The 23,245-nt window shown below is 40.6% G+C and overlaps 2 protein-coding genes across 3 annotated transcripts in view; one reads left to right on the forward strand and one right to left on the reverse strand.

Annotated features, from left to right (window-relative positions):
• The window catches only part of LOC110967752 (proliferation and apoptosis adaptor protein 15), an 81,256-nt gene extending 79,679 nt beyond the window's left edge, over positions 1-1,577 (reverse strand). Inside the window, exon 1 of the mRNA XM_051943809.1 lies at positions 1,558-1,577. The gene's annotated coding sequence lies outside the window, so the exon portion shown is untranslated. The remainder of the gene's footprint in view (positions 1-1,557) is intronic.
• Positions 1,578-6,816: 5,239 nt separating this feature from the next.
• Positions 6,817-23,245, forward strand: part of casq1b (calsequestrin 1b) — a 29,853-nt gene continuing 13,424 nt past the window's right edge. For both annotated transcript variants that reach the window (XM_051943797.1, XM_051943798.1), the window contains exon 1: positions 6,817-7,232. In XM_051943797.1, coding sequence (XP_051799757.1) covers positions 6,996-7,232 — 237 coding nt within the window. In that variant the 5' untranslated portion in view covers positions 6,817-6,995. The remainder of the gene's footprint in view (positions 7,233-23,245) is intronic.

The following is a 23,245-nucleotide window of genomic DNA, read 5'->3' on the forward strand; positions in this document are numbered from 1 at the left end:
TCATTACAAACCTCTCAGTGGCCGTAAACTTAACACAGCTTTTCCTTCCCTTCTGCTATAGTGGAATTTTTAAAATTCCTTTACTACTGGAAACAACAATCTCCAGGAAGCAACTTAGAAACATACGAAAAATGTAAAGTTTTGCAATAAACTTGGACTGTGCATTAAAGCAGCTCTGCTAGTTTTTTAGCAAACAATGATCATTTCTCTCCAACTAAACCGATCTTTTGCTCCTTGCCGTTTCCTAAATTTGCTCAATAGCATATAATTTGTGTTTAGTAATTTTAAAACATCTTTATCACTTATTCTGTCCGTATAAGATATACACAGCATGCGTCTGTAAAACCACATCTCTGCTGCTGTGATTTTGTTTGACATTTTCTTATATTTTATGACTGAATGGTATTAAGAAGGGGTCAGACCATTCTACACAGCTCTGTGGAGAGCATGGTCTGGCTATGGCCCCATTTCAACCAAGCTGGTTCCAGGGCTAGTTTAGAGCCAGTGCCTGACTCAGCACCAGTTCTTTGTGTTTCCACCAGCTAAGCACTGGCTCCAGGCTGCATAAACTGGTGCTTTTCAGGCACCAACTCTTTGCTGGGCCAGAGTTAAGAAGCACATCGCGGGCTGGGGACGGGGTTACGGTGACCAACGATCAATGGCAGAAACACAGAACAGCCATTTTTAAACAACCTAGCAAGTAGTAATAGTGTTTAGTGTTAGTGTTCTGAAAACCGGTAAATATGGACGCCAAATCCAAGCAGCAATGGTCTGAGGAGGAGACCGAGTGCTTCCTGGCACTGTGGTCTTCATATGAAATTCAGTCAAAGTTAGAGAGAGCCTCTTGGACCAAGCCGGGGCTCGAAAAGATCCAATGGGAGATGGCTGCAGACAGACTCCTCAGTAAACTTAAAAAGCTCAAAAAGAGAGACAAATTTGAACCCAAATAATGATATTTTCAGTAGCTGCGGTGCTTAAACTTAACCAAAAAGTGATTGAACAGGAAAAAATGAGGGAAAATCCCTGAATAATGAGCGAACAATGTGGGGAAAAAAGAAACAAAACTTGCTGTTCTGAGCAAAATTTTCATGTTTGATTAATGCCGCCACTACCCCTGCATGCTCCTTAAGAAGATTTTATTGGTCTTTGTACCACTTTTATCTGGCAACATTGAGAAATGACGCAAAAGAGTTACCTCCAAAATAGACAGAAAGGAGTCATTAGCAGCTGTTGTTGGCAGTGTTAGAACCTTCTACATGAGTTTTGTGTCTCAGATGCGATTCTGGTGATTGCATACACTTATTAAAAACATTAATTACAGCCTGCCTAATAGTCACACAGGAACAATTTCCTGTTCTCTATTCCCTCATTTCATTTTTCTCTGTGCTGTTCTTTCATTTGCTCATTTCTCTCACTTTCCCTCTCCTTGTCTACGCTCTCTCGCCTAATTTCCTCTTTTCCTATTACACCTTTCACCTCCCTCCCTCCCCTCGGCCTCCCCATGACAGAGCCTTTAGATCTCATTAGCGCCACAAGTCAGAGGTGTCACATTCTCACCCTCAGCCGCGGTGGAGGAGGTGGTGTATGATATAGAGGCCGGAGCTTCGCTGCAGGTCGCCGTTATCCAACCAGAACAGACTCGATTCACTACTGTAAAGAGACAAAGCAATAAAAACTGCATTAACATAATGAGCAAGATGCTAATTATCTCAACTGGTGAACTGATATATTCACAGCATTTTTAAAATATTCTCCTAAAGAGTAATAAACATGGCACGTTCCTTTCCTGAAAGATGTAACTGCGTTGCTCCTGAAACCGATATTCCTCCAGACGTCTTGATTTATTGAGACTTCAATCTAACCTCATCAAATCCTCCTCATGAGACGTTTCTTGCAGTAGCTCACATTGTGCTTCTTCATCCTACAAAAGCGAGCTGTTTGAGTCAGCCTCCCGGTCGCCATAGCAACGGCACACACACAAAGTTTAATGACCTCGGCGCAAACCGTACGGACGCCCGTTATTACTCATCTTGCTTGAGATGATTTGAAAAGAGGGTGAAGGAGAGGATGAAAGAGGAGATGATGGACTCCTAACAAAGTAAATAATAAAGTGCAATGAGCTCTGTTGGGGTAACGACCAGAGGAGGGAGCTGTTCATCTCAGAGGTGCAACAGTTTGCAGCTCACAGTGGACTGAAGCAGGCAGTGGCAGCTATTGCTATTAGTCACACACCTGTTAGTATTTGAGCTCTCTGTAGCAGTGGAAGCCTCATTAAAGCTCCCCGACGGCTTTTCTTCCTGATTAAGACGCTGCATATAAAAGGAGAACGTGCACTCTGCTTGTATCTGTGTCAAATCTGTCAGCGGGTTTGAAAAATGTCAAATCCCAGCTGTCTCTCCTGCATACATGACTTTTGAAAATATTTGATATGGAGTCGCAACCCGAAGCCTCTCAGTCGGCTTGTCAGCAGAGCATTCCTGCACCTCTTGATGGATGAAAAATGGAGGAAATTGGAGTTTTCATTTTGTCGAAGCTCCTCAAAAAATGGGCTAGTTGTTTCTGTGTTTTATGAAAAGATATTAGAAATATTTAAGCATTTCATTTCGTGCCTCTGCCAAGGCGAACGCTGAGGCAGAGGAATGAAATGAAAAGCTGTGTGTGTTCTTCCTCTGTCAGCAAGGTTACACATTTCACCAATCTGAATTTAATGAAACTTGGTGGAGAAGGAGGGGAAGGATGCGGGTAGCTTTCTTTGCGACTGAGAGAAGAGCTCTGGTCTCAGCCAAGGACAGTGCTCTCAAAATGAATGAATCTGACCTGTAGTATTAACCTTTAACAACTACATGTTTTCATCTCTTACTTTTATCCTCTATTCTTTGATAATTTATTGGTAATTTGTGATTATGTTGATGTCTTTGTCAAATAACATGCAAACTGCAGGGAATCTTGGGGTGATGTCAGATGCCGACTTCTATTTTGATGGAAATGTCAAAAATGTTGTGGAGTCTTATTTCTTTCAGCTCGAGATCACTCAAACTAGCCCCTATATCTGATATACTCAGTGTGCTATACTGACTATTTCAGGAAAAAAACTTAAACACTACAGACAGGCAGGTAAAAGAAAAGCAACTTAATTTAAAAGTCTCCTCACAGAGTTATCAAAGGCTGGCAGGGTAAAATCCACCAATTAAACCAGAGAAAACAAAAAAATTAAAAAATTAAAGACACAAACCTGATGGTTGTGGAACACAGGAGGTACACGTGAACAGTAGCAAACAGGAAGCTAAACTGAGGATCCAGCAGGTGAACCAGGAGGGAAACAAGTGGAACAAAGGCACAAAAGATGGGAAGATGGAGGGCTTAATATACTCTGAGAACTGATGAGGGTGACAAGGATACATTTGAAACTAATGAGGGCAACAGACAAATAGACAAAGGAAGGAAGTAAAACAACTAGAGACACACAAGGAAGGCGCTTTCAAAAATAAAACAGGAAGTTACTGAAAAGGGGCGTGAAATGTACACAGACAAACGCGTGGCAACGCAAACAATAAATCATTGGAGACAATAAGAAAGAAAACACACAGGAATAAACCAAAATAGACTCGAAACTCAACTACTCTCAGGTCAGCTTGTCATTAAGGACAATCAGGCTTTTACTATTTCTTCTGCTATGTCTGTGTAGGTTCTCATTCATCCAGGTCATGGTTATCCAAAGTATCAATCCACTGGACTTTAAGAATGTTCCTTGAAGACGTTTCACCTCTCATCCAAGAGGCTTCTGGAGCCATATCCTCCATCTGAACCCCTTTCCCATCCTTTCATCCAGACGGAGACCCACCTCCAAAGCCAGCTCCTCTATCTGAAACTGCTTCATGGCATTGGGGTTTCCGTCCACATTTTTGTGGTAGTAGATCAGAAAGTTCCTTGAAGAGGTTTCACCTCTAGGTGAAACCTCTTCAAGGAACTTTCTTAAAGTCCAGTGGACTGATTTAAACTACTTTGGATTACTTCTACTACTTTCTTTCAAATCTCTTCATTCATGTCTTTGCTGTATGAAGTCTTGTGGAACTGTGTGACATATGTTTTTATCTACTCATATTCATTTTACTGCCTTATTCTTCCCCTGAGCTCATTCCTTTTGACCCGTTTTCTGATTTTGCCTGCCAAGTGTATATTTTTAATTAAAAGTGAATTGGATTTTTTGCAAAGCATTTGTGAAAAGTGCTATCCGAGTAAAGATCATTCTTGGACTGACCTTGTATAACACCCATCCTAGTCGGTATGCGGTAAATTAGCTGACTGTTCCACGCTACGTTTGCCCAAACATCAGCTTATACATTCTCCAGCCATGCTATCATGCCTCCGTGCTCTGTGATCATGATTCCTATCGAGTTATTTCCAGCAATTAGGCTTCAACCTCAACTGTTCTTGGAGCTTCGAAACTCCAATCAGAGTGAACTGCAACCCATAAATCCAGCCGTACATGCTCGACTATGGTTTAAATCAAAGATACAGAGCATTAAAGAGAGTGAGAACTGTTGTAAGTGTGACCAAAAAGCTTCACAACGGATTCAAAAAATACCACAGTCAACATATTCAGCGTCAACATCTCTATATCGGACAAAATGGAATCAAACTGCTACATCCACAGTTTAGAAACATCCACACACCGATGCTCAGTTCACAGCTTCCCACCACGTTTCACGCAGCGCCACACACAAATATGTTTACATCTTTGCGTGTCACGGTGCCCTGTCAGAGGCCAGCACCCCCCCACCCCCACCCCCTACTGGCATCTAAACAGGCTCACACCCAGCCTGACCCACCATGCTGGCAGGGTTAGAAGGCTGATCGCATTACACACTGTTATTAATAGCCACCCTCTCCCCTTTCTCATTGTAAACTAATAGCCGACATGATCCCGCACTGTCTCCCAGCCTCTCTGTGCCGCTGCTCTGTTACAGCTCATTCCACTTTCAGTCTCGTCTCTTCGCTCAGACTGAAATATACTCATGCATGCCCAGGGACTGTGCAGGAATATCTCATACAGTCCATGGTACCACAGTAACATTCGATTTTACATCACAGAGAAGCCAGTGGAAATCTGTCATATTTTTGTAGCGAGTTAGTGGCTGTCTGATGCCTGATGTGTGTTGAAATAAACTAAATGATTGTTTCAAGTTGCATTAACACATCCATCCATCCATCCATCCATCCATCCATCCATCCATCCATCCATCCATCCATCCATAGCACCTACACAGGAAGAACATAGAAAGGAAATTGTATTGAATGCTAAATGGTAAAATGGATTTCAAGCTGAAGCACGAAACAAAAAATGAAAGCAAACAAAAAAAGCACAAATACAAAAGCATAGCAATCAAATATGAGAGAATAAGGGATGATTTCCCCCCAAAATTGTTAATCATATTGATGTCATATTTCTCCTTGACATGTGTGAATAATCTTCACTTGCAGATAAAGTTTAAGAGATATGGATATTAAAAATGACATCTTTTCCAAGGTGGCAACAACATTTACAGATTTTCTATTTCCACTGTGTAGCTCGGACAGCTTAGACCATGATTTTCACCCCAAAACAGCAACATATAGCAGTCAGTTGTTCTGTAAGTGCATACTACGCAGAGCAATGGAGGGTTGTGATGTTAGCCTTTATGGCAAATTTAACACTGTGGGCATTAAGAGGGCAGAAATGCGGTGCTTGTTGTCCTCTTCAAGTTTAACCAATCAGTGTTGTCTTGTCTAAATTTAGCCAATAAATGTCTAGAACTCAAAGTAGCTTTTCAGGGCCTCTCAGGTGTACCTGCCCTGAAGTAGATACCTGTATCTCGCCTAAAACTAGCCCTGAAAGAGGCTCTACAGTGGCAGTTCTAGTGATTGGAAAAAGAACACTGTTTGTCCGCATTTGTGCTACTCTAAACCCGCCTGAAAGATTTTGCAGTGGATTTTCAAGCAGTGAATGCCATAAAAAAAATAACATTTTGTCATTTTTGGTCACTCGAAGAACACAATCCAACATTTTCCCATTCAGATTGTGATTTATGGATAGACAAACAAGCTAGCCTTTACACTAAAACTCTTTTAGGACTATGTAATATTTTAACTTTATTGTTCTGTAAAGAGACGTGGCAGAAAAAAAATGCAATTCAATTTTGACTGATTTGGAACTTAGCACTGATTTTTGCCTGTAAAATCAAGCTGAAGTTTTTATTTCAATGTGGCTGTCAGAAGTCAGACATCTTGCTGGGATTTTGTTTGCACCGGACAAACAAGTGTGTGTTCTCTCAGAGCCCAGCTACCCTCTGACCCTTGGCGTGGCCTCCCTGGACGCCATCTCGTCCAGAGCGTCGTCCCGCAGAGGCCTTATTTTTAGCAAGAGTCCAGCTCCTCTGCAAAACTTAATATGGGAATGGCATCTTGGATCTCTCCTTTCTCACATCATACATCCGTCCATACCTTCAGTCCTCCAAGACACTGAGCTGGTATCTGTAGCTCTCCGAACACCCGACACAACTGCCATCCCTTTTCATAGCCACGGCTTCAAAACAGGTGGCAGTGCGGCCCAAACACGGCTCCTCCCATGTTACCGCCCATTTGCTATTTTTCTGACCACTGCTCAGGACTCTCCCCTCCTACCCCTAGCCTACTTTTTTGGCAGCCCCATGGCTTGTGGTCAAGCAGGATCAGTACCGCATGGATTTGCACCCTCCCCAAAATGGCCCCACCCCTGTTTCCTCGGCCTGTGGCGTCAGCTAAGCCACGTGGAGCTCTTTTTTAAAGGAAGGGCATCAATGTCAGACCTGCTCTTCTCTAGCCGGTGGGGACAGGAAGCGGACTTTGTTCCTAACTCTCCCTGCTTGACACCTACTTTCGTTAGGGACAACGTTTAACCTTTTTGAGTGTATTTTTTCCCCATCATCAGGCTTTGAGAAGAGGCAGGGTTTTTTTGTAACCAGCAGGTGACAAAAGCCATGAAGTGGGGCTGGGTGTTTCTGGGGGTTTTCCTCTCTTTGGGGACCCTGTCCTGGGGGGAGAAGGGCTTGGAGATCCCCGAGTACGATGGCAAAGACCGCGTCCATGCTCTCAACGCCAAAAACTACAAGTCCATCATGAAGAAGTATGACGTCATGGTGATCTACTACCACAAAAATGTGGACGGAAACCGCAATGCCATGAAGCAGTTTCAGATAGAGGAGCTGGCTTTGGAGGTGGGTCTCCGTCTGGATGAAAGGATGGGAAAGGGGTTCAGATGGAGAATATGGCTCCAGATGATGGATGGAGTTGTGGTTCTTGCACCTAGAGTTTCAGATGGGAGAGGTTATGTGGTGGACAAGTGAAGTATATACAAAAAGAGAAGTTTTATAGCAGATTATTTAGTGAGCTGAGGGATTATCGGCTCTTTTAGGTTTTACAGGATAGATGCTGGAGATATGGAGGTAGATTGGATGATGTAGGGGTTGAAGGAACAAGATAGAGGGAAACACTGATACACAAGGCAGCGTATATGATGGGTTTGTATCCAACACTTTCTGAAACACGTACTCTGACTCCAGACAGTGATTTGCTGGGTGTGTTCATGAGACATTCGGCGTATTTTGAACTTTACTGTCTCCCAGTTCAGCCATTGGGAATCATACAGATGAGTGCAACACTATGAATACCTCTGCTTACTCCTGACTTTGTTCAGCTCATAGTATCGCAGGACTTTCAACCATTCTTTGAGTGGGGCCATTCGAAACAGCAAAAAACACAGTTGCCTTTGTCAGTTTTATTATAGTCATTGACCTTTAGCCACATTATGCTAGTTAGCAAACCACCACAAAGAGGTTCTTGAACCATTTTGATCCCCTATTCAGGAGATTCTTAGTTTCTCATTAAATTGCTACTTTAGAAAAAAAAGTAAGTCAGGTGTCTCTGCATACAGCCAAACATGCTAACACAATTTGTAAGTGTGTCACTGTGCATTTGAAGTACAATTTCAGTAAAGACCAAAACATTACCACATTACCACGTGCAAACATATCAGGTGATTTAAGCACTACATATGGATGTTTTTCAGTGAATTACGATTTACCTCACACTGGTTAAACTTCTCTTCTAATCCAAAGCTTATTTAAGTGCAGCTCTAAGTTTACTTTACTGATGAATCAAGGCTCATTTCACCGTCTCCCAATAAACACAATGGCCATGGTCAATTTTCAAGTTACATTAAGAGAAATCTGACTGCGTGTAGCCTTAAAAGAACATCTGGTAACACATTGACATGCTTTGTTGATTTTTCTGCAGACGTGGTGCCTCAGGATTGAGCAATAATGTTTTTGAGGGTCGATACCAATTATTATTAATCAGAGAGAACAATAACATATGTTTGCAGTAAAAATTAAGATTTAATTAAGATCAGAACATAGAATAACACAATTTCCAATAGAAAATTGAATTGAAATGCTTTTAGTTGTTCATATTTTACATGTATTTAATTAAAAGGTGAAGTTTTTAACGTGTATCCTACTGTGTTGATAGGCTGTTTCTTGTGACGTGTAGCCAATCAGATAGCGCTGTAGGTGTGACATTACTTGAGACCAGAGGAACTGGTTTAAAAAATAATCAAAAAAAAATGATGATAATACAAAACTACAACAATCTCTAATGGTACTTGACTGTTACAGCTAAATGTAGCTGCAAGTTGACCAGAAGCAGTAGTAAATACAATGTCTGCACATCAGACTGCAGCAGGTAAATCAGTCTGTCCTCCTTCAGCAGCTATTACTTTGGTGCCTTTGAGCTGGGCACTTAGATTTCTCCAGAGATGCTGCTAAGTAGAAGGAAAGTGTTCTGCAGGCTCTTATTGGACAAGTAAACCTGAAGCAGCCTGCAGCCGGTGCACCTGGGCGCTGCTGTCAGCCCGTATATTCACTATAGCAGCCCTGTCAGAGCTGCAGTGTCTTCTTACAGAGGCACAGTGTACCTTACACTAGCCCGCATAAGTCACCCCTGTAAATAGCCCAGGACAGCGCTGCATGCTTAGCAAGAGGCTAAAAGCCCTCGCGGGACAGACGGAGCGCTTACAGCCATATATCACACCGATCACTGCTCCCCTCAGCTCTGTCCTCAGCTACACACTGTTCTGTCTTGTACCACCACACAGCCTTCTGGGTGTCAGCTCAAGCCCTAAACCATCAGTTACGCACCCAAGTCACCGGATCTGATCAATTTCCTGTCAGCGCTGCCAAGTGGTGCTTCTTGGCTGGAGAAGGAGACGCTCACTGGAGCAGGTCACTGAAGGGCTGTTGCTCTGTCGCTGACTTCCTGCCAGCTGTGGCCGTTCAGCCAATCAGGAGGGAGCATGCGAGGTGTTCAGAGGGGATGCTTAAAATAGCTGGTCATTACCACCTATGAATCTGGAAGTATGAATTATTAAAGCGCACAGCACAAGGACTCAGATCTTAATTACTCCTGTTGAGCATCTTCTGTAGGATGTGTGTTTTTCAGTCAGCAGGTTTGTCATATTTAATTGGTTGTAGCCTAATTAGAGCAAAACCAGTGATGTTTTGCCACATTTTTTCTTTGGAGGTTTTCACCGATGCTATCAGGCGTACAGGAAAATAAATGATCTGTCTTCATTTTTCACCACATCCTAGCATATGAATAGCAACGGAACAAATTATAGAGAACATCGCTACAGGCCCTTCCACATGGAGATCACTGAGCTATCAGGGAATCTTTTATTTTTCTGTAGCCGGAATAAGATGTTTTATGGGATCATAGGATCATCACATGTTTTAATTTCCTGTAGATGTAAAGAGTTCTGGTGGAGTGTAGCTCTAGTGTGAGGAGAAAATGGTTGATTACTTCCGTTAAATGAACTAATTCAAAGTGTGCTGCAGATTTTCATGTTTTACTTCAGATGAAAGACTTCAAAGCTGCTTGGCTTCTCTTTGTCTCCGGGAGGTTGACAAGATGAAGATACTGAACACGGCCGCATGTGGTAGTTACAGGACACTTGGAGATAATGCCGGGTTTTTGCTCGCATTGTTTGAACTCAAAGCTACATTCTGGAACCACTGGAAGCCAAAGTGGCTCCTTAGAGTGATGATATAGAAGAGCAATTTTTAGTTTTACAAAGAAACTCTTAGCAAGAAGGTATATTTTCTTCAAAGTGTTCTTGAAGAAACCTCCAACCCCTTTAGGTGCCATAATAAATCGTGCTCAAAGAACAAAAATAAGTCCTTTGGGGAACCATTTTCAAGACAGTTATATGTGGAGAAACCTCATTTAAATGATTCTTAAGTCATTTTGCAAAAGAAAAGTGAGATAGCCCCGTTTCTTTAGGGGTTGAAAGAAATGGTTCAACACTTAAAATCAAATTATGTCGCACATGAAGCTAGGAAGAGTAGCAGATCTAGTGGAATCATACAAAAAATCTATTTGACAGCTTAAATACAATGTTTTGCTTTATACATTAGCTGTAAATGTAAGAATCTGCAGCACTTCTTGGTCTTCTGTAATAATAAATGCAATATTTGGTGTTGTGGACTGTTGGTCAGAGATAAAAACTGATTACAAGGTGTCAGCTTGGGATTTAGGAATCTACACTCATCGCTGTTTCCTGATATTTCATAGACTAATCTAATTATCTTTTATTGCAGAGCCACTTTAATGTGGTTAGTTGGCATCAGATAGCTCCAATAAAAATGAGGATCCCTTAGCATTTTCAAGAATCACATGAAGTATTTAAAGAAGAGCCATTATTTTTCTGAGAGCACATGGTTGTTAGGAAGTTTGTATTATATGTTATCCTATCTCACAACTCATCAACCCCACATCAGCGACACGGTGACACGCGTCTCCGACAAACTCAGCATTTTCCAGCTAGTGAGAGTTTCCCCGTCACTCCGAAAATATGTCCAACATGTCACCTTTGACCACAGCAGGAGTCATCTTAGACTGTGAAAAATAATCCCGTGTGTCAAGAAGTGTTAAGAAGTAGAGGCACCATTACAAAACCGGTATGTGTTAAATGAGTTGCGGAGTGAAAAATAATATTGGTTTTCATGCACGACAAAATAGATATTTCATGTGGTTTTGGCTTTACAGCTGATTTCCTCTCTGACCTGCACTCTTACAATACATTTGATTCCAATTTAGCATGTTGGTCCATTTTCTGAAAAAAAAAACCACAGTTAAAAAAAGATAAAAAGAAGTCAGAATTTTTAAAGTTTTTTTTTTAAAGTTCACAATCACTGTTATTTCACAGATTTTCCCTGTTTTGCTAAATTGCAAAAAAGAAAACCAAATAAAAATGTAATAATTTACATATTAATCCTAAAAAAACTAAAGAATCAAAACTGTAAATAATGACTATGGTTACATTTTTTGGCATTGATTTTTCCAAATGCAACGCTTTTTAAAAAAAAGAAATGTAATTTTAATTTTCGCTATTTAAATCAGCCAAAAATATTATTTTACAGATATCTGCCATAATTTGAAATTATGATGCACTGAAAAATCCTATTTTTAAAAATCAACTGTGATTTTACAGATTTTTCTTGCTTTGTTCAGACAACATCTAGTAAACATAGAAATATAGTATCATTTCACATGTCAATACAATGAAATATCTATTTAAAAAAAAGCTCTTTCATGATGTGTCACCATAAAAACACGCTGTTTAACTTTATTTCAACCAGCTAAAAAAAATCTTAAATTCACAGATATTTGCTGTTTTTCTTACAGTTTTTAAAGTTTTGGATTGTTACAGTACTGAACCGTTTGTTTTTTTTAAAACATTTTTCTGGTGCCTTTACTGCCACATTTTCAACACTTTTTAGAATTTTCTTTTGTTACAATGCACACCAGTCACTTCTCTGTAAAGGCCACAACGACTATTGTACTTGATCATAAAAAAGGACTAGTCTAAATGACTGCAGGGACATGACCACAGAACCATGCACCAGATTTGAGTTTTGTTTTGTTTTATGTCGTTTTTTTTTTTTTGTTTTTTTTAGCAAATATCAATCTAAGAAGTGACGCTTAAAAAGTTGTGACCTAAAGATAAATAATCCCTCTCTAAAACCCCATACATGCAAATTAAACCTCTGTTAAATCTACCAAAGGCTGGAGCAGCTCGGGATGTTGTAGGAAATATTTAACACCTGAATAAATGTGATTGTGAAATGAAAACAGTTGATGCTAGTCGGTTAATATCAGCTGTGCTTATCTGCAATACAGGCGACTGATTAATACAAAATAAATGTTTTATTCACTCACTTATGGTTTTGATCTCTAAAACCTAGAAAAAAACACAAGAAAGGCCCATCAGAATGTCTCCAAATGTCTCCAGATATTCAATTTACTATGATGCAGGATTTAGAAAAGCACAATGTTCTCACATTAGAGAAAAACAGATGCTGATTTAGTTTCTGTTAGATGACTAATTGATCGAATAATTAATCGTTGCAGCTTCTAATCATGCCAGATTTCTAATTAAACCCAATGTTTTTGCTGCACCTGACCAAACTTCACTGAGAATAGAACATTTTTCAAGTACACCATTCTAGTTTGTGACTTTGTATGTGCTGTGCTTTTATTTACGGATAATTAACACATTTCGAAATTTCTAAATCACCTTCTTGATGTTTTAAATTGAGCTGTCACAGGAGCGGAAACACAAATCCGCATACACCTATTTTTTACCTCTTTAATGTTTGTTGATACGGAAGCAAAAGGTGATAATTTCACAGGAGTGTTCGGGTTTAGCTTGGCAACAGGGTTTAATATAGCTCCCACCAGGCAATTATTCAGTTCAGCTCATGCAATATCTGGGAGAGTAATCACAGACGTCCAACAGCAACCTGTTTAATGAACTGGAAGCCGATTCAGGAGGCAGCGGATAGATGTGACGGTCCTAATGAGGCGCTCTCATGATAAAAATACAACCCGCCCCACCTGCAGCACTTTGGCTAAAAATTTCTCAACTGACTCAGATATTATTATGAAGAAGAAGTCATCAGAGAAATGAGTAATTGTAACGTGCAGGGTGCAAAATTAACAACCACGTGTCAGAAGCGGTGACTAATTCAATAAGGGGCTGCCTGTTACACCGGCTGAACACATTCTAATTATTACATCTGAAATATGTTTCACCTGAAAACACAAAAGTATTTCCTTTGCCTTGTTGGGTTTACATGAGTGAAAAAAATCTGCATTTACACTGGAACACGGGAAGGACTAAGAACACTGTATTCCAGGCCGGTAATCGGCGATGGAACTTTGTAGAGGAACACCACACATGACCCCTACCCGTTCCTAAACAGGCCAGAAGAAGTGCAGCCGATGTAGAGATGGGCTGATTATCTGGCGTAATGTATTGAATGTGTCTTCGCCGATTGCAGTAATGGAGCAACAAATGGACACTTTGCGGAAGGAGATTCAATAAATTCAGTAGACCCAGCAGCACAAGCCCAACAGGGTAGTCCGCCATTGTTACTGTTGTTGGCCGGTTCGGGCATGGCAACTAGAACAAAAAAGCACTCAGAGAGCACAGTACTCCGCCAAGGCCAAGTTGTTTTCATAGACTGTATATAAAGATGGACGTAGCAACTGGCTCCAAAAATGAAGCCCACCCGGAAGTGTCAAAAACTTGCAATATCACGCCGTCCACTAGGGTTGGCTCCAAAAAGCTTTTGCTCCATAGACCCCAATTCATTTTTGGAAAAAATAAAATTTGATAGACTGATGTTCTACAGCTCAGGATTTTTTTCCCGTTAGTTTTCATGGTCAAAATGAGAGATCAGGTGGCCGATCTTAAAATAAATCAATACTGAATTTTAAATAAATCGTTAAAGTTGGCGGAGCCGGGGGCGTGGCTATACTTGATAGACAGTCTTGTCTGGAATGATTGACAAATCCTTTAGGGCGAAGCTTTCAGCAGTCTGGGTTCAGGCTGGCCCGTCCATAGACTGGTCCCGCCCCTAGTTGCTCTCCGGTCCCGCCTGTTTGATGACGCTTTTTACACACGTGGACAAAATTGTTGGTACCCCTCAGTTAAAGAAGGAAAAACCCACAATTCTCACTGAAATCACTTGAAACTCACAAAAGTAACAATAAATAAAAATTTATTGAAAATTAAATAATCAAAATCTGCCATCACTTTTGAATTGTTGATTAACATAATTATTTAAAAAAAACAAACTAATGAAATAGGGCTGGACAAAAATGATGGTACCCATAACTTAATATTTTGTTGCACAACCTTTTGAGGCAATCACTGCAATTAAACGATTTCTGTATTTGTCAATGAGCGTTCTGCAGCTGTCAACAGGTATTTTGGCCCACTCCTCATGAGCAAACAGCTCCAGTTGTCTCAGGTTTGATGGGTGTCTTCTCCAAATGGCATGTTTCAGCTCCTTCCACATATGTTCAATGGGATTCAGATCTGGGCTCAAAGAAGGCCACTTTAGAATAGTCCAACGCTTTTCTCTCAGCCATTCTTGGGTGTTTTTGGCTGTGTGTTTTGGATCGTTGTCCTGTTGGAAGACCCATGACCGGCGACTGAGACCAAGCTTTCTGACACTAGGCAGCACATTTCTCTCCAGAATGCCTTGATAGTCTTCAGATTTCATCGTACCTTGCACACTTTCAAGACACCCTGTGCCAGATGCAGCAAAGCAGCCCCAAAACATTACTGAGCCTCCTCCATGTTTCACCGTAGGGACAGTGTTCTTTTCTTCGTATGCTTGGTTTTTGAATCTATGAACATAGAGTTGATGTGCCTTACCAAAAAGCTCCAGTTTGGTCTCATCTGTCCAAAGGACATTCTCCCAGAAGCTTTGTGGCTTGTCAACATGCATTTTTGCAAATTCCAGTCTGGCTTTTTTATGAGTTTTTTTCAGCAGTGGTGTCCTCCTTGGTCGTCTCCCATGAAGTCCACTTTGGCTCAAACAATGACGAATGGTGCGATCTGACACTGATGTACCTTGGCCTTGGAGTTCACCTTTAATTTCTTTGGAGGTTGCTCTGGGCTCTTTGGATACAATTCCAACGATCCGTCTCTTCAATTTGTCATCAATTTTCCTCTTGCGGCCACGTCCAGGGAGGTTGGCTACTGTCCCGTGGGTCTTGAACTTCTGAATAATATGAGCCACTGTTGTCACAGGAACTTCAAGCTGTTTAGAGATGGTCTTATAGCCTTTACCTTTAAGATGTTTGTCTATAATTTTTTTTCGGATGTCCTGGGACAATTCTCTCCTTCGCTTTCTGTTGTCCATGTTCAGTGTGGTACACACCTTTTCACCAAACAGCAGGGTGACTACTTGTCTCCCTTTAAATAGGCAGACTGACTGATTATGAGTTTGGAAACACCTGTGATGTCAATTAAATGACACACCTGAGTTAATCATGTCACTCTGGTCAAATAGTTTTCAATCTTTTATAGAGGTACCATCATTTTTGTCCAGGCCTGTTTCATTAGTTTGTTTTTTTAAATAATTATGTTAATCAACAATTCAAAAGTGATGGCTGTTTTTGATTACTTAATTTTCAATAAATTTTTATTTATTGTTACTTTTGTGAGTTTCAAGTGATTTCAGTGAGAATTGTGGGTTTTTCCTTCTTTAACTGAGGGGTACCAACAATTTTGTCCACGTGTGTACGTCACTGGCTCCAAAAAATCCAAAATGGCGACCAGGAAGTAGCAAAATCCGGGCTTCATTTTCTCGGCGTTGAAACCAACGGGTGACGTCACGGTTAGTTCACGCCTGGTTGTTTTATCATTTTCCGACGGATTGCTAGCAGGCAAACAGACGGACAGACAAACGTATGCTAATTGTCACATAGCTCTGCCGTTCCTTGGCGGAGTAAGTAAGTGCAAAGTGCAACATCATTTCTGTGTAAATGAGAGGCCACAATGCAATAAAACCTTTGCGTTTTACCCTAAAACCATTGTCGTGTAAACGAGGCCTGACAATGTCTCTTCTAATGAACCTCTTCCTCGCTTGTCTGCACATTCATACCCCCTCCTTTACTTTGAACTCTGACCTTTGACATACTACATGCTGTAAATACCCATACTCATCAATCACTGCACTCCACACAGCTCAGATTGCTGTGATCTTTTACTTGCCACCGTCTTCACCAACATGCCACCCCTCTCTCTACGATACTCACACACTGTTGCTATGGCACCCTCTGTAACAGCCAGCACACTGCATGGAGATCTGCCTGAATTTACATTGTGGGACAGAGAAATGAACATGCATTACATTCTGTCAAACAAGCTCACACGATGCTGATTAAGCTTATCAGTGAATCGCTTTAAATGTGGTGTTTTTGGTGACGTTTCTTCACTCACAAGCTGGTAGCAAAGTCACTGGTTTGCCAGAGCTGAAGAAGGAAGCAACCATAGTGACAGGAACAGAGTCGGATGCAGCATCTAGGAGTATGGTGGAGGGAAAAACTTCAGATTCTTCAGACAAAGAAGAAAGTTCAGAGTAAAAATAGAAAGAAAGTAGTCCATGGTAAGGCAAATGTCTTAAGACGTGTCAACAATACATGAAGAAGGAGACAAATGACACCTTCATAATTATTATTCAAAGAGTTTAATTAAAGTAGTCAACTTTGGAGGAACTTTCTTTGTACGTTTCCATTGACAGAGCCCAAACATAATACAAAGTCCTGATTTCTCCAGAAATCCTCTGTCATGTTCACAAACTGAGCTCAGAAACCCTTAATTGACCTTCATGCTCGTGTTCTGGTTTCTACGTCTGAAAGAGTCCATGAAAGTCCGTGTTCACTGTCATTACGCAAAGACAGTTATTCTGTCCTGGCAGAATACCACCCATATTTCCAGACAGATGAAAAAGAAAGGAGAGACCCAGCAGGCTTGACTGAGGTTGAATTGTGTTTACTGAGTCTTCTCGGTCTTTTTTAATATTGTATAACTGCAACACAAATAAAAAAGGTACAATATGGAACAAATAAATAAAATATGTCGGCACTCTTAAATACTCATCCTCACAGGTTATAGGTAAGGTAACAATGATAGTTGCACAGTGTCAACAAAATAAACACACCATTTTTACAGGAAAATGCACTCACAGCAAGGTAAACATCATATGAACACAGCAACAGCAATGTAAATGTTCATATACATCATAAATGAGGCTCCACAACAAACTAAATTTGCCTTAGCAGCTCAACTAGCGACATGATAGAGGTTAGCCTCGTGGTTAGCATCATTAGCACGGTTTTTAAACTTCAAAAAACACCACATTGAAGCTCAGAGTATCTTCAAACAACTTAAATAAACAAACAGCAGTCATACTCACTGATAGTTCGACTGCAAGGCTCAAACTATCAACTCTGTGGAGGAGCGCTGAACATACATGAACACTGGTCTGTCTTTGCTTAAATGTGCAATAACCTAGAAACACCACCAGGGGGACACTAATGTTTCTCAGAACAACAGTGGTGGCTATTCTTTGTAATGTGATATATCTAGGTACTACTGTGCATGTTTGGAAATAAATCTTCTAAGTAGACGATTAACTAGCATAGTAACAACAACTACGTATCCACAGCTGTCCGTGTGCGTATCCTCAAGGGAGCATGACCAAGACTTAACCGTAACACCCTTTCAGATAAAACATTCCTGCACCAAGAACCCCATTAGTTCCACTGGCATTGATGTTTTTGCAGCCCAGCACAGAAAGTAAAGGGCAAATTTGGTGAAATTTGGTTGAAATTTTCTAAAACAAACCAGTAGCCATGATGGAAATAGTTCAAGTATAAGAAACTAAAGCTTTTTTGAGTTTAACAGATTAAACACACGAAACAAGCCATGCAGCTGTAGACAAAGACTGTATTTCGAGGCTGTTTTTGGCTATTTTCAGGAAAAAAAAGTTGACTTTTGATTCTCTATACAAATGATCATATATTTATCGATGCTGTTTTGATTCAAATACGCAAAATTCAGCCAGATGTCCGGCTTTCAGGCGTACTCCTGGCCACGCTGATTATGAGGTCCAAAGAAATCAAATTGCAGGGAACAACATAAAAGTACATCATCTGCTAAATCTAAAAAAAGCGCCGCGTAAGTGTTCAATGATGATGTAACGTGGCAAGGGTATAATCGGCCCATATTGTAAATGTCAAGCCTGCTTCTATGCATTGCACTGCGGGGATTCAACTTTACGCTAACCCCTTCGACCCTGGAGGCATTTTTTTGAATTATAGGGCTGATTTGACTGCTGAAGAGAAATCAGTTGAAAAGCATGTCAGCTTTTTTTTTTCTCAGTGAAACATCTCGATAGCTAGTGGATGAACCGCCATGAAATTTGGACCCATCAGATCAAATAGTAACCAGAGCTGCTTGTGTGACTCTCGAATGCTACACATCTGGATTTCTACTGCACTGCCCTTTCCTTTCTTGTTTCTATTTAGCGGATGATTCCCAAACAGTACATTGACTGAAGCAGTGAATAATTCATTGATCATTATTGTGCTACAAGACACCCCTCAGTACAGGGCGAAGCAGTTAGAGTTACAAAGCGCTGGAAGTGTTTCTGTAAGCTGAAGGAGTAGACAGACTGTACGAGGGCTGTTTTCGTCCCCGGGGTCGCATGAAATCACGGTAATAACTGAGAGGGGTGACACAAGTTCACACAAGACAAGTCAAAATGTCCTGTAGTGTCAGAATGTGCAGGGTTTGAAGGAGCTTATCTAATCTTCTTCCATCGAGTGAAAAATCTGTGGAAAGGTCAGACTGTTGCTGTGGTAACCGTGATTCAAACGCAGCCCTCCCTTCCTTCGTCACCGGCACAATAAATTTCATGCTTTACATTTTTAATGCTGGTATTGAAAGAGGTGGGCTGTTGTTGTTGTTGTCTATAGGCGATGCTCCTTAGCCATTAAAGTAGATTCATGTAAAGATATTTTTTAAAAACTGTCTGGTGTTTGCTGTGAACAGAGAATAAAATGAGCCTGATTTGCAGCGTTGCCTCACATGTCCTCTCTCCGTCCCCCACAACAACCTGTGAACCTGTCAGGCCGCCAGATAACTATCACCGACTGCGATTTTAAGCAACAGACATCGACACCTCACATCCAGAATGTATATTCCAGATCGTATCTCATTACTACACGTCCCCATGGAACCTTCACCTCATGAGCTCCACATCAGGTATTTCAGCTTCAAGCCAAGTCCTTTCTTCTAGCCTCTTAAAGAGATTCTCATGCAACTGGTGTTACGTTGCTTACATCGAAACATGTTTTTTAAGCAGCAGGGCTAATCGTTCATGGCTTATTGGGCATTCTCTTTACTGTTTGCTACATAATTCAGGGCTAATTTACAAGAAAAGTTGAGAAGCACAGGTGTCAGTGTTTATCCATTTCCCAGCTGAATCGGAGCGTTATCACCTTTATTCCTGGATCGTCCAATTAACAGTGTGAGAGAGGCTCCGAATAAAGGCCTCATTTGTCAGACGTGATGTCATTGGATGTGACAGGAGTTATGTTTAGATAAGGTGTCCTTCTCTGGTGACATCTCATCATCAGTGGACATGTTTGTTTGCCGGCCAAATGAGGCGTTCCCGTTTGTTCCATGTCAAAATCCACCTGTTGTTTATAGAGAATTAATAATAGAAGCTTATGCTTGTTGCTTTACAGGGTCTCAGCTGCTGCTGAAACTATATATGCTTCTGCCTGATGTGCCGTCACAATATGAATCCCCTAACAAGTGCTTCTTTATTCATAAACTATCCTCGTTCTATTTTTCTTTCATCTTTTTTCTGCCTTTCCCTATAGAACTATATCTCATTAATAGCAGGAATGACTATGCATCTCTGTGGGAAGTAATATATATGAGCTGCCTGGGGATATAAAGTGCAATGTGATACTTTGATGCCGTGTTTTCGTCTATTCAGGAGAGATATTCTGTGCCGAGTGAAAATGATGAACTGCTGGTTCTCAAGTTGATTGTGCTGAAACTCCACCAGGCATGAAATCATTTCTCTTTCTGCCTTTTCTGAGATGTGAAAAAAAGAGGCAGTTTGTGAGATTCGGTTAGATTTCTCTTCGAGTATAATCACAGTGGAAGCAGTTCTGCAGTTAAACAGCCTCTAATGATTATATTTGCACATCTGCACTTATCGGCTTGATCGTCACTGTCGACTCCATTAAACAGCTGTCGTCTGCAGTGAACCTGCATTTAAAGTGCAGCCGGAGCGTCTCTTGCTAACAAACTCAGTTTACCCAAATAAAATGATATTTTTCAGTGTTCTGTACTCTCCTAATAGTCACTGATGTCAACCAACATAGTTTATTTCCCCATTTTGGTGACAAATTGCATCCCTTTTCAACCAAAACTAGATGTTTCTGCGACATCATTAACTATTTTCACCTTAAAACACAACATGAAGGGGAAAATCGAGTAAAAACAAAAATGGCATATTATAAAAGCGGCACTTTAGCAATTCCACACTGCACTTTCATAATGTTGGTGGAGTCAAAAGTGACAGATTATTATTATTATTAAGCCACCAAGGCAGAGTTATGCGACGATCGACGTTTTGTCTGTCTGTCTTTTTGCAACATTACTCAAAAACAGACAAATGGATTTGGATTAAATTTTCAGGGAAGGTCAGATATGACACAAGGACCAAGTGATTAGATTTTGGCAGTGATGTGGCTTATAGTCTGAATCCACAGATTTGTTAAAGATTTATGTATCATTGCAAGATAGTGGCATGGCGTCACTGTAACTATAACAACAAGTGAACACGACTTCAGCTGCCTCCTGACGATCACATGATTGTGATCCTCTACAAATCGGCCATTGCAGACTTATCGGGACTAATCCATCGGAAATGATACAAGGAACAATTGTGGGTGTTTCCAAGTCTCATCAATTCCTGCTTCCTGCTACATATTTAGGTCATGCGATTGGGTGTCCGTACATAACGTACAGATGCAGAACACACACCTGTGCTCATCGTAAGATCATTTTGTTTGTGGGTACATCTATACTAAATGGACACATTCTATAGTACTGGGATTTCTGCCACAAACTTTTCAAGATTTCAGCCGTCAGAAATGATACGACTGAGCAGCCTTGTTGGAGTACTGTGTTCTCTGAGTGCTTTTCTTGTTGTTTTTTTAAAAAAATGTGGTTAGAGCTGCAACAGGAGAGCTATGAGCTACACAAACATTGGATCTTTTATTTCCCATCATCCCATACACTGGGATCTTTCATCAGACCCCATCTGGCTCTAAAAGCTCACTTCTCCCCACAGCTGCAGTTTTATAACTGATTTGTTTTTGTATCAAGGCTTCCAAAGAACCCTGATGGCATCATGAACCATAAAAACATTCTACATCTGTGAAAAATAGACACATAAAAGTACACGCAAACACAAAACAGCATTTATGAAAGTTGTACGCTGTGTGTAAGCTGTGCAGTAAGACGGATACTTCGCAGAGAATGAAAATAGCATTGTAATATATGACTTCAATCAAAGTTGAAGACCAGAGAGAGTCTCTGCTACTGTAGATCGCCCACATTTTTCACTTTTCTCTGAGTCTGTAGACTCGGCAGGTCAATGAGGAACCTGCCACCAGCTCACAATATCCACCTAAAATAGCTACATGGAGAGCTTGCATGCTGTTTCTGTCATGCTAAAGTTACCCAGTTGCGTGGAGCCATCCATCCACCCCAACATCCCCATTATATGGATTTTTATTTTTGGTCATTTTTATTCGCTCCTGTCTTGACAGTTACTCGAGGCTTACATCTCTTGAATGTATGCTGGAAAACCAGGTCTGGGATCTTTAAATTTATCGAGTATTTCAGGTTTCCAAGGATTAGGTGTTAACATTTCTAAAGCAAAACATTATTCATCGTAGCACCTCAAAAATATTTAGCTGTAGGCTACATAAAGCTATTAAATGGTGAAGTCAGAGTGCTTTTTTGACATACAGGAGGGGAAGTAATTGTGTTAATACTACATGTTTTGGCCCATAAATGCAACATGGAGCATACTGGTTCACATCTTTAATGTTTTTTACCCCCAACTACAGCGGTTGTTGGTTGGGCTCTTTAAAACATGGGTCACCTCCAGCCTAACACAGTGCCTTTAAGGCCTCCTGTTTGTCCAGACACAGCTGAAGCATCACAGCATCCGAATCCACGGTAATTCTGGTTCATGAAAGAACATGTTCCAGACTCACGCCTTCCGTTTTCTATACATTTCTTATCTAATTGAACATGCTTGTATACAGCACATGGACCCAACTGTGTTTGCACCAGATCACATACAGTGACATACATAATGGTTTATAAATGACCCCGCCATGCTTTCTTCACATACATATTTATTTTACATTTTGCCCAGAATGTCCTTTAATGCGTTTCCCCTCTGGCTCCATTATCTGGATCAGGGAATGTCTTCATATCACTAATTCATGGGAGAAAAATGTCAAGGAAATGGAGGGGATCAAGGTGCACTATGAAAAATGAAAGTGTGAATTTTGTGACTTTGAGACCCTGACTTACCTCTTCACTCCACAAAGTGATGGCTCTGAATAAAGATGGCACTGAGAGTACAGTGCATTTATGTCACCATGTCGGTTCCTTGCACATTTATTGGTGCATACAGCTTGTTTTTATAAAGTTTTGATTCAGTTTTTTTTCCCCCATTTCCTAAAAAAAATGCAAAGATAATGTCTAAATTTACGTGGTGCTGTGATACAGATATTTTATTGTCCATTTCCACTGCATATATGGTGACTCGTCATAGAGAGAAACACACAAATGTTAAAGTAAAGCAGCACACACATTAAAAAGGCACTGAATCTTAATAAGTTAAACAGAATTTAGCGTTAAAGCTGCAGTAGGCTGGAAACAACATGTCCTCATGCGATCACACTTTAAACAATCAAGCTAAAAGTCATCATTCAGACTAAATGCTCTTTCATTGCTCTTATTATCTCACTTCATCTGGGTAATGAGACCTGTGATTGGCTGAAGTATCCTCTCATGGGCCAGATTTTCAGAATTTCTAAATTTGGCATATCCCTTCCCCCACTGTTACATTCTAATGAAGGGTTTTTTATTAAGAATTTAGAATTTAGAAACTGAGACAACATAAGCCAATTAGCTCAGTGAAGCTTTTGTCCTTTCTGAGTTTAACCAATTAGCATTGAGACCCGCACAGCAGTTATTCAGGTC

This window comes from Acanthochromis polyacanthus, chromosome 23, assembly GCF_021347895.1.
Source record: "Acanthochromis polyacanthus isolate Apoly-LR-REF ecotype Palm Island chromosome 23, KAUST_Apoly_ChrSc, whole genome shotgun sequence".
NCBI classification, from domain to species: Eukaryota; Metazoa; Chordata; class Actinopteri; family Pomacentridae; genus Acanthochromis; species Acanthochromis polyacanthus.